Source organism: Anastrepha obliqua, chromosome 6, assembly GCF_027943255.1.
Source record: "Anastrepha obliqua isolate idAnaObli1 chromosome 6, idAnaObli1_1.0, whole genome shotgun sequence".
NCBI lineage: Eukaryota > Metazoa > Arthropoda > Insecta > Diptera > Tephritidae > Anastrepha > Anastrepha obliqua.
In genome coordinates, this window is record NC_072897.1 from 77,074,994 (window position 1) to 77,087,732 (window position 12,739).

Here is a 12,739-nt window from a genome sequence, read left to right on the forward strand (position 1 = left end):
ATAACACGCGTAACTGTCGCCGTAAAAAGCTTTGTTTAGAAGAAGGATGCCAGCGTAGACACCACAGTTTATTGCACGAGGCCAATGCTATTACGCCGACCCTAAGTTTATTAAAGGAAGAACAAGGTGACGTACGAGGAAACATGTTGAGCTGCGCAAACGTTAGCAGCACTAAACCCAAGCTGCTCTTTCGTGTGCTCCCGGTAACCTTGTATGGCGATAATAAGCGCATCGATACGTACGCCCTATTGGATGAAGGTTCTTCAATTACGATGTTAGACAGTGATTTGGCCAAGGAGTTGGGAATACGCGGCCGTCGACATTCGTTAGATATACAATGGTTTGGAGGAAGAACAGCCCAAGAGTCGACTGAGGTTTTCAATATTGAAATTAGCGGTGTTGGTAAAAATAAGCGCTACCTACTGCGCGACGTGTATGCCGTAGCTAATCTAGGTTTGCCCATGCAGAGTTTAAGTCATGATGATTTAAAGAGCAGTGACAAATCAATTTCGTCTCTGCCTCTCCGGCCATATTTTGATGCTGTGCCTCAACTTTTAATTGGAATCGATCATGCACACTTAGGCTTGCCGATTGACATAAAAGGGGTTAGTGAGCAAGGTCCGTACGCTTGCAACACTAAACTAGGGTGGGTAGTTTTTGGTCCAACCAGTCGTGCGTCGTTAGCAACCCGCTCTTGTCTTTTTTTACGTACCCAAGAAATGCAAGAAGAAGAAGACATGCGTCAACTTGTGTTCGACTATTTCAATATTGAAAGTCTTGGCGTTAGATCTTCGCCACCTGTCGAAAGCAATGATGACGTCAGAGCTAAGATGTTACTTGAAGGCACAACTAAACGAGTGGGAGGCCGATCTCAAACAGGGCTATTATGGAAGGACGACAGCATACAACTGCCCGATAATTATACGGCTGCTCTACATAGGCTTGAAGGGATTGAGAGAAAGATGAAACGCGACGAAACGTTCGCAAGCGCGTACAAAGAGATCATTGATGGGTACCTAAGTAAAGACTATGCTCGAAAGCTTACGCCCAAGAAATCGAGTATAACTTCATCCAGGAAATGGTACCTCCCACACTTCGGTGTCGTCAACCCAAATAAACCTCAAAAATTACGCTTTGTTTTTGACGCAGCGTCTCGATTTGAAGGGGTATCTCTGAACTCCAAGTTATTGAAGGGACCACAGCTCTACATATCGCTACCTTCGATTTTATTTAATTTTAGAACACGTGCAGTTGCAGTTTGCGGAGATATTAAAGAGATGTTCCACCAGGTAGCTATACAGCCAGTAGACAGGTGTGCACAGCGTTTTCTTTGGCGTGATGGCGAAAATACTAAGCCACCTGAGGAGTACGAGATGCGAGTGATGATTTTCGGCGCCGCGTGCTCGCCTTGCTCGGCGCAATATGCCATGAGGCTGAACGCCAAGGAGCACCACGAAAGTCATCCTCGTGCAATTAAAGCTATTTTTGATCATCATTATATTGATGATTTTATTGACAGTTTTGATGGAATTGAAGAGGCCGTAGATATCTCAAAGCAGGTTCGTGACATTCACAGCGATGGTGGATTCGAGTTACGTGGATTCGTATCGAACTCAGAGAAGGTAGTTAAAGAATTAAATGGTAGTACGGCAACGAAACAGATCGCAGTCGGTGAGAGCACAGAGAAGGTTCTTGGGTTATATTGGGAGTCAGCAACTGATAATTTTAAATTCAACCTGAAGTTCCATCGCATTGAACAAGCAGTAATCACAGGCGAAAGGAGTCCCACAAAAAGGGAACTTCTTAGTATTATTATGTCAATATTCGACCCGTTGGGATTTTTAAGTCACTTTACTGTTGCAGCCAAATCTCTAATGCGTGAAGTATGGCGTCGTGATGTCCGTTGGGATGAGCCCATCCCAAATGACGTGAATATAATATGGGAAAGGTGGCGCCAGCAGATGCACAAAGTAGCGGGATCTCGTGTGCCGCGATTCTACTTCCCACATGGTGCGCCTTCGGATTTGGAGCTGCATGTATTCGTTGACGCTAGCGAAGAGGCCTTCGCTGCTGTCGCCTACTGGAGGTCAAGAAAGTCGACTGGTGAATTTGGTGTTACGTTAGTTTGTGCGAAGACGAAGTGCGCTCCACTGAAGGCCGTAACCATTCCACGCCTGGAATTGCAAGCAGCCGTCTTGGGTGTACGTTTACGGAAATATTTATTTAAAATAAAAAGAGCAGTAGCGTGGGTGCTTCGATTCATAAACCGCTGCCGTAAACGGGAGCTAAAATATCTGGAATATGGACTTACTGCTGTTGAACTGGAAGCCGCGGAGCACCTACTATGCCTACGCGTTCAATCGGAATCATTTACTTCAGAACGCAACAGTATCGAAATTGGTAAAGCCATTCCAAATGACAGCGTATTAAAGAAACTTTCGCCATATCTGGACGACAGGGGGCTACTTCGTGTACAAGGGCGCATAGATGCAGCTAGCTTCTTACCGTATAACATCAGAAGACCGATCATACTGCCGTATGGACACATATTTACGCATCTGGTCGTTAATTATCACCATTGCACAATGAAGCACCAGAATCACGAGGCGACTATAAGCAATATACGTCAGAAATACTGGATTCCCCGAATAAGGCAAATGCTACGACGTGTAATAGCCGGATGTAAATATTGTCAAGTCAGGAAGACAGAACCTCACGCGCCTATGATGGGTCCTCTACCAGAGGATCGTTTGAAGCCCTATGTACGACCATTTACTTATACGGGACTGGACTATTTTGGGCCTATTTCGGTTACTATCGGGCGGCGAACTGAAAAGCGTTGGGTCGCGTTGTTTACGTGCCTCACCGTGCGCGCAATCCACCTGGAAATCGCCCACGACTTATCAACGGATTCCTGTATAATAGTTATGCGCAACTTCATGAATCGGAGAGGGGTTCCAACACGTCTACGATCTGACAATGGGAAAAACTTCATCGGGGCCAACGAAGAAGCGAAACGTTTTCCTGATGTTTTTGACACTGAGCGAATACAAAATGAATTGTCAACCAAGGGAGTTGAATGGTTCTTCAACTGCCCCGCCAATCCATCTGAAGGAGGAATTTGGGAAAGAATGGTGCAGAGCGTTAAAAGGGTTCTTCGACATTCATTAAAAGAAAAGGCGCCACGTGAACATGTCTTACAAAGCTTTCTGATAGAAGCGGAAAACATAGTAAACTCACGTCCATTGACGCATCTGCCCATCTCTCCCGACGAAGACGAACCATTAACGCCGAACCACTTCCTGATTGGCGTGGGTAATATCCCTAAACCTCCAACGGCCAACTCTCCTGGTGAAAAGATACCTTTATTACGCAAGCAATGGCTCATTGCACGAAGCCTAAGAGATGCGTTTTGGAAGCGATGGGTACTGGAGTATCTACCAACGCTAACCCGAAGAGTTAAGTGGTGTGAACGAACCGCGCCTCTTAAAGAGGGTGATGTAGTATTTATTTGCGATCCGAATGTGCCAAGGATTCAGTGGCGACGTGGTATTGTTGAGCGTGTGTACACTGGCGCAGATGGTGTGGCTCGGCGTGCGGACGTGCGTACGGTTGGTGGACTTCTGCAACGAGCGGTATCTAAATTGGCAGTCCTGGATCTGGAAAGTGGTGAAGCTGATCGCTCCACGGGGATGGGGGTGTTGACAAATGATATTTAAAATTTGTAATAAGTAGAATTACAACCCTGCTTGTGAACCAAAGTTGCGCACTCATTCTTCTTCGTTCTATTCTATTTTTCATTTGCATACGATCAGTCGAGGAAGAAGGGGTGCAAAACTGCGGTAAGTTTCTATATTTTATTAAAATACAGAATGTACAATATTAAATTGAATTTCAGAATAAACCATTCTTTGCCATTGAGTTAGTAGCAAACCCCTTTCATCTCATCGTAGCCGCGACATTTGCTGAGCGGCTTATTAGAGTCTACAGCACTTGCCACTATATATTTAGGATTATCTTTTTTTAACACTGGTAATGTGGGAAAAACGTCTTTTGTAATATTTAAATGTTTTTTTCGTTTGCGATCTGGGCTTGCCGATAATAAGGCAAACCTATTATCCCCTAAAGGGGGCCCCCGGGGGACATGAATGTTTTTGTTTATTTATTAGCTATCGTATTTGCACTCAGCACACGTAATAAAAAATTACAACAAAAGCTTCTGTGAGGTGGATACCAAAAGGAAAATAATGGAAAACACACCGAAAACACACCAAACTAGCCAGAAAGACAACCGAACACGGCGGAGATCAGTCGATGACTGGGGTTGTATGTATGAATGACTGTAACGGAATCTTTGAGCTTAATTTTCACTGGCTTCTAAAAATCTGATCGACTCGGAACACACAACATAGATGACTAGATGGGAAACTCTTTTTCTCGTGAGAGCGCTGAAAAATGTGCATTTTTTATAACATTTGCTAATATTGCCATACCGGTAGAAACATGAATTGGGTATTTTTTTAAACAAAAAGTGGGAATTTTTAGTTTCCACATCACCATTGAGGTTAGTATTTAGCGTGCGGTTGTGTAATAGTATATTACTCGTAAACACCTACATATACTAAAAATAAAAAATAGTTAAAAAAAAAAACTAAAAAACACGCTTTTATTGCTAATCGAACTAAAAAGTAGAAAATAAAATATAGCTTAAAAAAACTAAAAAACACGCTTTTATTGCTAATCGAACTAAAAAGTAGAAAATAAATTTTAATGACAAAGGGACCTATAATGAAGTAATAGCAAATCGAACGATCAGTCATAGTCAATTACCTCAGAACAGAATTATAACAAAAATTAAGATACAAATAGAGTAATTCAAATTAGAGTTAAAAGCGTGGGATGCATTTTGCTTCACTTTCATAACCCTCTGTACATAGGTAGTTGCCAATAGAATGATTGCAATATTTACTATATCAAGCATCCCACGCTTTTGACTCTAATTTGAATTATTCTATTTGTATCTTAATTTTTGTTATAATTCTGTTCTGAGGTAATTGACTATGACTGATCGTTCGATTTGCTATTACTTCATTATAGGTCCCTTTGTCATTAAAATTTATTTTCTACTTTTTAGTCATGATATGCTTTGTTTGGTTATTAGGATGTACATTCATACATATGTTTACATTTGTGTTTACTGAATGGAACATTTATTCACGTTTGCCAATTTATTCACTCGCGGTTCAATTTTTCAATGTTCAAGAACTTATGTTCCAAATACAGGCTATAAAATCAATAAAGTTGAATTATAAAAAAAATCAATTCACAAGCATGTTACAAATTTGTTCTCCAGAATTTTTAAGTGTTCAGTTTTAGATGTCAATCATAGCGATCGATTTTCCACAAAAAAACATGAAGAAAACATTTTTATGCAATATGGTATGCGCATCTCAACAGTGCACTGTGGGCCAGAAGACCAAAAAATTTGGCCAAAAGTCATTGAAAGATTTTTCAAAATGCAATATAGTATCATCATATAGATAAGTGAAAGTAGTTATTTTGTAAATGTTATAAGTTTTAATGAAATATTTAAGCTTGTATAATAAGTTAATATAAGTGTAAGGCTTAAATGATCACCATATAGCTATTGTTCTAAACAGTCACTGTTTTACTGAAATGTAGTATTTGTCATTAATTATATTGCATTTTCTCATTAGTTGCAATCATGTAGTATGTGAAAATAGTCAATAGCTGAAAAAATAAATCTGATGTTAGAAATATTGAGAATAATTGTGAAAAATTTTGTTTTTTTTTACTACTTGTTAATACGCCGATTGAGCCTTGCGCAAAACTCCAGAAGCTATTAACAATTTCTTTACATTAACGTCTTCAGTAGTTCATGTGTAACAAGCTAAAGGTGCGGTTTGCTGCGGTTTTTCATTTTCTTTTTAAAAAAAATGAAGTTTTACTGATCTATGCGCGAGTTGACTGTATATCAATCATTTGCCAATTTTAACTTATTTAATTCATAATGACTTCATTGAAGAAAAAAGAGGTTCTTCAAATTATGTTAGGTAATAATGACATGAATATAACCGTTGATTCAATTTTAACTAAAATTGGTATCAATAAATCAGATGTAGGTTGTAAAGGATTGGAACGCTTGAAAAATGCTTTAAATAGTTTAAAGTCAAAAAGAAATGCAAAATATCAGCATTGCAGTAGGAAAATAGCTGTCTTTGAGTCACAAAATTCAGAGTGGTTAGATTCTGAATTTACTATTCCTGACTTAGACCTCACAGCTAAAATAAGTAAGACTGAAATACTTAAAAGAGGTCGTCCATCGCTCGATTTTGCAGAAAAATCTACTAGATCGAAAAGACGAGAAATGTCTAAAATCAGTGAAGAACATGATAATGATCGTCAGAAACTATTAATGGCTACTAGTCATGCGGCACGAGTTTCAGGGGAAGCAGATTTGCGATCGGTACTTAACGAACTTTCAAAAAGCGAGGAACAGGCTAAGAAAATTAGAAAAATAATGACAACACCTTTTCCTACAATAGAAAAGAAAAGCCCAGAAGTGGCTTTAGCATTTCTTTTCGATAATTCTATGTCTAAACAAGTCTATCAGAATATGCGATTAGCGAACAAATCTAGTGGAGTACACATTTGGCCTGCGTATAATGCGATTAGAGAAGCCAAAGAAAAGTTAAGACCGTCGAAAGAGTCAATTAAAATTTCTGAAACGTTAGCTGAAGTATCACTTCAAGAACTTTTAAACCACACGGTGAATAGAATAATAGAACTACAAAGAGAAGTTTTACACTGTCTTATTCAAAAAAATAAAATTACTGAGCTCAAAACTGTTCTGATGTGTTCGTGGGGATTTGATGGGAGTAGTGGGCATTCGCCTTACAAACAAGGTTATGATAGTGTCAATGAGAAACAGACTCCTACAGATGAAAATCTGTTCGTTACTACACTTATCTCCTTAAGGTTATCAAGTGAAGTGGATGTAATTTTGTGGAATAATGTTACATCTCAATCTCCAAGATTTTGTCGCCCTATTCAAATTCGATACGCAAAGGAATCAACAGAAGTAATTCTTGCCCAAAAGAAGGCCATCGAAGAGCCAATTCTGAAATTACAAGCCTTTGAAATTTTGATTGAAGGCTGTCGTCTTAAAGTACAATATACATTATTAATGACTTTAATTGACGGTAAGATATTAAATACGATCACCAACACGCCATCAATGAAAACTTGTGCTATCTGTCATGCTGTTCCTAAACAAATTAATGATCTATCTAATATAAAGAGTGTGAAATTTATGCCTCATGAGGAGTCACTGTTACATGGAATCAGCCCTTTGTATGCCTGGATAAGAATTTTCGAATTTTGCTTACATGTTTCTTATAAATTGGTTATCAAAAGATGGGATGCCAGAGGCGCTAAGAATAAAGAACAGGTAGCATTAAGAAAACAAGAGGTGCAATCAATTCTGTGGGAAAAAATGGGACCCAGAGTGGATAAACCAAAGCCTGGAGGAAGTGGTACCAGCAATGATGGAAACACAGCTCGCAGGGCATTTAAAGATAGTAAACTTTTGTCTGATTGCCTTGGTCTTAATCACGAATTGCTTCAACGTTTTAAGGTAATTTTAATTAGCCTCTCTTGTCATCTTCCTCTCGATTCAAGTCGATTTGAAGAATTTTGCACCTCTACTGCAAAACTGTATGTCTCCCTCTATTCGTGGTACCCTATGTCTCAAACGGTTCACAAAATTCTTATTCATAGCGGAGAAATAATAAAAAACAGCATCTTACCGGTAGGTATGCTCGGAGAAGAAGCATCTGAAGCGAGAAATAAGGACTACAAAAAATTTAGACTCCAGCATAGTAGAAAGCATAGTAGGATGGCAAATTTGGAATACTTGTTTTGTAGAGCTATGGACACCTCTGATCCTCTTTTATCGAGTTTAGGTTGAAAAGAACGCCTTCAACAAAAAGTTCAATTATCTCTTCCTAAAGAAGTGCAACTTTTATTGAAAGAGATTGAAGTAGATTCTAATCAATCAGGAAGTACCAATTACGTACAGGTAAGTGAAGAACTAGACGAATATGAAATTGAGGAAATTGATTTTACAGAAAAAATCTTATATTTAGATGACATAGAATTATCCGAGGAAGAAGACTCACAATCTGATGTAAATGACGATATTTGACCTCGTGGAGCAAGCAATTAGTATTTACCTATTTTTAAAAAAAATTATAAAAAAAATAAAAACCAATAAAATAATATTTAAAAACTTAAAAAAAATTTAAAACAACAAAGAATTAAAAAAAAAAGAAGGAGTCTGAAGTCGCACTGTAACCTCCTCGTGGTAGATTCCGGAAACTACAACTTTTTATGTAGGCTAACTGCAGGCGTGTCTCTTTATCTGACATATTGGATCCACCATTTTCAATTGTTTAAATCTAATTGCAGATTTGTCAACAGCGATACAAAAAAGCCCGAGTAACAAGTTTCAAATTAATCAGATAAAATTTAATAAAAAGGTCCGCATAAGGGATTCGACATTTTTAATTTCTAAAATCTGGTAGCAGATTCGCAATCAGCGCCCCCAAAAACCCCTAAATACTAAGTTTGGTAAAAAATAATTAATTTTAAAAAATGTATGTCCGCCATATTGGATCCGCCATTTTGAATTGTTGAAATCTGACTTCATATTCGTAATCAGAGACCATCAAAACCCCTAAATACCAAATTTGGTGAAAAAAACCCAATTTTTTAAATTTCATGTCAGCCATATTGGATCCGCCATTTTGAATTGTTGAAATCTGACTTCATATTCGTAATCAGAGACCCCAAAACCTGTACATAGCGGTATTAAAAGTTATAAATTGTTGGTGTTTTGGGAATTATGAATTTTGGCCACTTATAAGGGTCTCCTGGCCCACTGTGCGACTGTCACGATTCGACCCCAGGCCTTTGCGTTCAAACGATCGAACTTGTTCAAATAATATATTGGCATTGTTTATTTCAGCTCAATCAAATCATGTGCTGCGTTTCAGCTCTCCGATGTTATCATCAATCATCTTCATAGCAGCCGTTTCGGGTATTTGCTCGTTCGGCTGTACATTCATTTTTTTGAGCAAGAATAAAAGGGCTATAGAGCCAAATGAGCGGGTTTGAACACGTATGATCCCGCATGAGTTTTTGCATGTAACGATAGCAAAGTAAAAGCAAAATTTTAAAGCAAAAACACTATATTTTCATATTTGTTTTTTTTTCTTAAAACTTATAATAATCGTTTGACATTATTTTACAACGGCTGAAACCAACTAATCCTTTCAAATACGAAACGCAATTTACAGCGTACATTGTACGCCAACGCTCGTTTGCTCCAACCTGTACTATTTACAATAATGACAATTACTTCTTTGAACAAGTTTGATCGTTTGAACGCAAAGGCCGATGCTAATTTCATTCAATGCTGCTTTTTGTTCAATGATTAGATTTGAGCCGAAGACATTCGATCATACGTGTTGACTGAGCTGAACTACGCGTTCGCCTGCATGAGCTGACTGCACTTGACCAAATATTTTGGTTCAATTGACTGAATGTGAGCAAGAAATTTAGCGTATGAACAACTCAAGAAAACAGTGAGCCATGCAGGCCTCTGATGTACATATATACATACACATGTAAGGAGCATTTAAGCAAAAGTCCAATGTACTGAAGCAACCATGACCTACCTCCCGTATGAGCATATTGTTGTGACCGAATTCCTGTCTAACAAATGCAAAGGCAATTCTCATGTATGCATGTAAGTATGCACACTTGGTGCCCTATTATATGTAAAAATCGGGGGAAAATTGCAAATGATGTCTAATTCATATAAATACGTAACTCTCGAGTCCGGGCCCCTCTGAAAACTCCGGGCCCGGGGGAAAAAGTACCCAAGTAGAAAACAGCTGAGGGGCGCATCCAACCCCCTAGAAATGGCTTCCACTGAGTAAGTTTAGTATTTTCAAAATGTGTTGACGTACTTAATATTACAGAAATTTCCTTACAGTTAAAGAACTTTAGATTATCTAAAGAGGCGTTTATGAACCTACTCTCCAGTACAGAAAACCAGTTGCAGCAGTGCACCCGAGCCAAGAGCTCTTCACTATTCTCCAAAAAAAGCAACACAAATTACACAGGTCTGCAAAAAAAATGGGTTCGGAATGTTCTATAAAAGTGTAGTGTCATTTCCGAAGTAATTTTTTGCGTAGAATCCGAATCCGGGGTTGAAATTGCTCTATCACGTCAGGACTTTGAGATATCCTAACCTAAAAGTGCAAAAAATGCTGTTTTTGCCCATTTTTGAGGTTATGTAGCTACGAAGATTTTGCTCTTCATAAAAAAGTAGATATGGTATTTTAAATTATAAGTCTTTTTCTTTTAAATGCCGTTGAGATTGCTGTGACATGTGTACATACATAAGTCAAGGTTATTTGGGCATACATGCATATGTACATATGTATGAGAGGAAGATGATGTTCTTACGCTAGTGCATTATTGTTTTTCATATACAAATGTACATACATATATATGTATGTAAATGCTGTCGAATATATAAACTATAAATGGACATACAATATAAAATAAGTGTTGATTTATCTTAAACAGTTTTTTTTTTCTGAATGCAAATACCTCCTATTGACATGTACTTACATACTATGTACTTATATTGGCACATACCATCATTTATGTACATATAAAGTATACGTTCATTTATGTATTTATGCAACGAAAAACTTCATGAATTACTTTCAGAACTTTACTAAAATTAATTCGCGTCGCGCGCATGCACAACAACAACAGGAAGTAAATAAAATTTTGGAATCGGCAGGCCTAAAGTTAGCAAAGTGGTTTTCCAATCATGCAAGCTCATCGGTCAGTGAGAGTCTCCAAAACTTATTGAAGCTCAGCGATACTGACTCCACCAAAACGCTGGGAATCCACTGGCAGCCGAAAGATGACATTTTTCACTTCATTCTGGAAGATAATTTTAGCGAGCTGCGAGCAGCTAAACGTACTATTTTATTAGTTTCTGGTCGCCTCTTTGACCCTCTTGGTTTATTAGTCGTGGCGTCATGTGCCCACAAAACAAAATCCAGCGGATCAAATGTCTCGGGTACAACCCCGTGGACGAATTGGGTAATTCAATATGGTTTAGTAGTCCACATTTCCTCCTAGAAGACCCTGCTACATAGCCAAAAAATGTCAACTTGAGTCTCTCTCCCGCACTCGAGAAGAAGAAAAACGCAATTACGTTAACCGCAATCAATGCCACAACAAATTAAATTCTCGAAATAATTAAAAGGTTCTCTCTCTCTTCGAAAAGTACGAGAGCGGAAAGCAAAATCTGAAATAATACCCCTTAAAATTTTCGAAATAATTCAACATTTTGAATTTAACGATGAAATTAATAAATTATCGAAAAATAACGTACTTCCCTCAAGTTTGCAGAAATTAACCCCATTTCTGCATGAACACTCGGAATCATCATTATCGTTTAAACTGATTCGAGTAGGTGGCCGTTTATTAAACTCGCCAATCCGCTATGATGCCAAGTTCCCTTTGCTATTACGCAAAGACTCGCACTTTGTGAAGGCATACATACGGTTCCTACATTTTTGTAATCACCATGCCGGTTCAAAGGCATTGGTAGCGCTTCTGCGAGAAAAAATATGGCTGGTAAATGCTCGAAAAGCCTGTAGTCGAACTGTAAGGGAATGCATTCACTGTTTTCGTTATAAGCCAAAATTGCAAGGTCAGATCATGGGCAATCTATCCGCCGATCGATTACGCGCCCAACGGCCCTTCACAATCTGTGGGGCAGATTACTGCGGACCCATTCACATAACATTAAAAATTCGCGGTCGCCCTCCCGTGAAAATGTATATTGACATTTTCGTGTGTTTCGCTTCAAAGGTATTGATAAATTTATTTTCGGGCGCCGAGAGATGCCAGCCAAAATGTACTTCGACAACGCGACGGACTTTGTGGGAGCAGAGAAGAAGCTGAGGGAGCTGCGGGAAGCCTGTCTGGCACAGAAAAAGGAGATTCTCCAATACGCCGCCGACGCAGGATTCATCTTCGCCTTCATACCTCAGAGGGCACCCCACTTCGGTGGCCTGTGGGAACCAGCAGTGAAGTCGGCCAAACATCTGCTGATGCGCGCCGTAGGCAACGCGCTGTTAACCGCCGAAGAAACCGCAACGCTTCTCGTCGAAATAGAAGTGGTACTGAACTCCCGACCGCTCGCACAAATCAGCAACGACCCTAACAATGGCGAGGCGCTAATGCCGGCGCATCCACTAATCGGTTGCCCCTTGCGAGCTTTGCCACCGGAGAAGGTACCCGACAACCTCAGCCGCTGCTTAGAGAGATGGCAACTTGTTTGCTCTCTCAAGCAACAATTTTGGCGCACGTGGTCGAAGAGCTACCTTCTGGAGCTTCAGCAGCGGAACAAATAGGTTCAACTGGTTTTGTCCAACGTCCAACCAGGCCAATTCGTCATCATCCACGAAGACAACGTGCCTCCGCAGCAATGGGTGCTGGGTCGAGTAACCGCAACCATTCCCGGAGCGGACTCCAAAATTCGCGTCGCAGACATTGCTATTAGATCGGGTGAAGTACGACGCCCTATCCACAAACTCGCCGTGCTGCCATTGGACAACAA

General features: G+C 39.4%; 1 protein-coding gene across 1 annotated transcript; it reads left to right on the plus strand.

The window, feature by feature from the left end:
- The first annotated feature begins 12,032 nt into the window (after window positions 1–12,032).
- Window positions 12,033–12,533, plus strand: LOC129250761 (uncharacterized). Its single transcript, XM_054890359.1, has one exon. It carries the CDS (start codon window positions 12,033–12,035, stop codon window positions 12,531–12,533), a length of 501 nt encoding a protein of 166 aa, XP_054746334.1.
- Window positions 12,534–12,739: the final 206 nt, after the last annotated feature.

What these genes read in the sequence shown, in the direction of transcription:
- LOC129250761 (XM_054890359.1), top strand. Translation starts at nt 12,033, where the DNA reads ATGTACTTCGACAACGCGACGGACTTTGTGGGAGCAGAGAAGAAGCTG.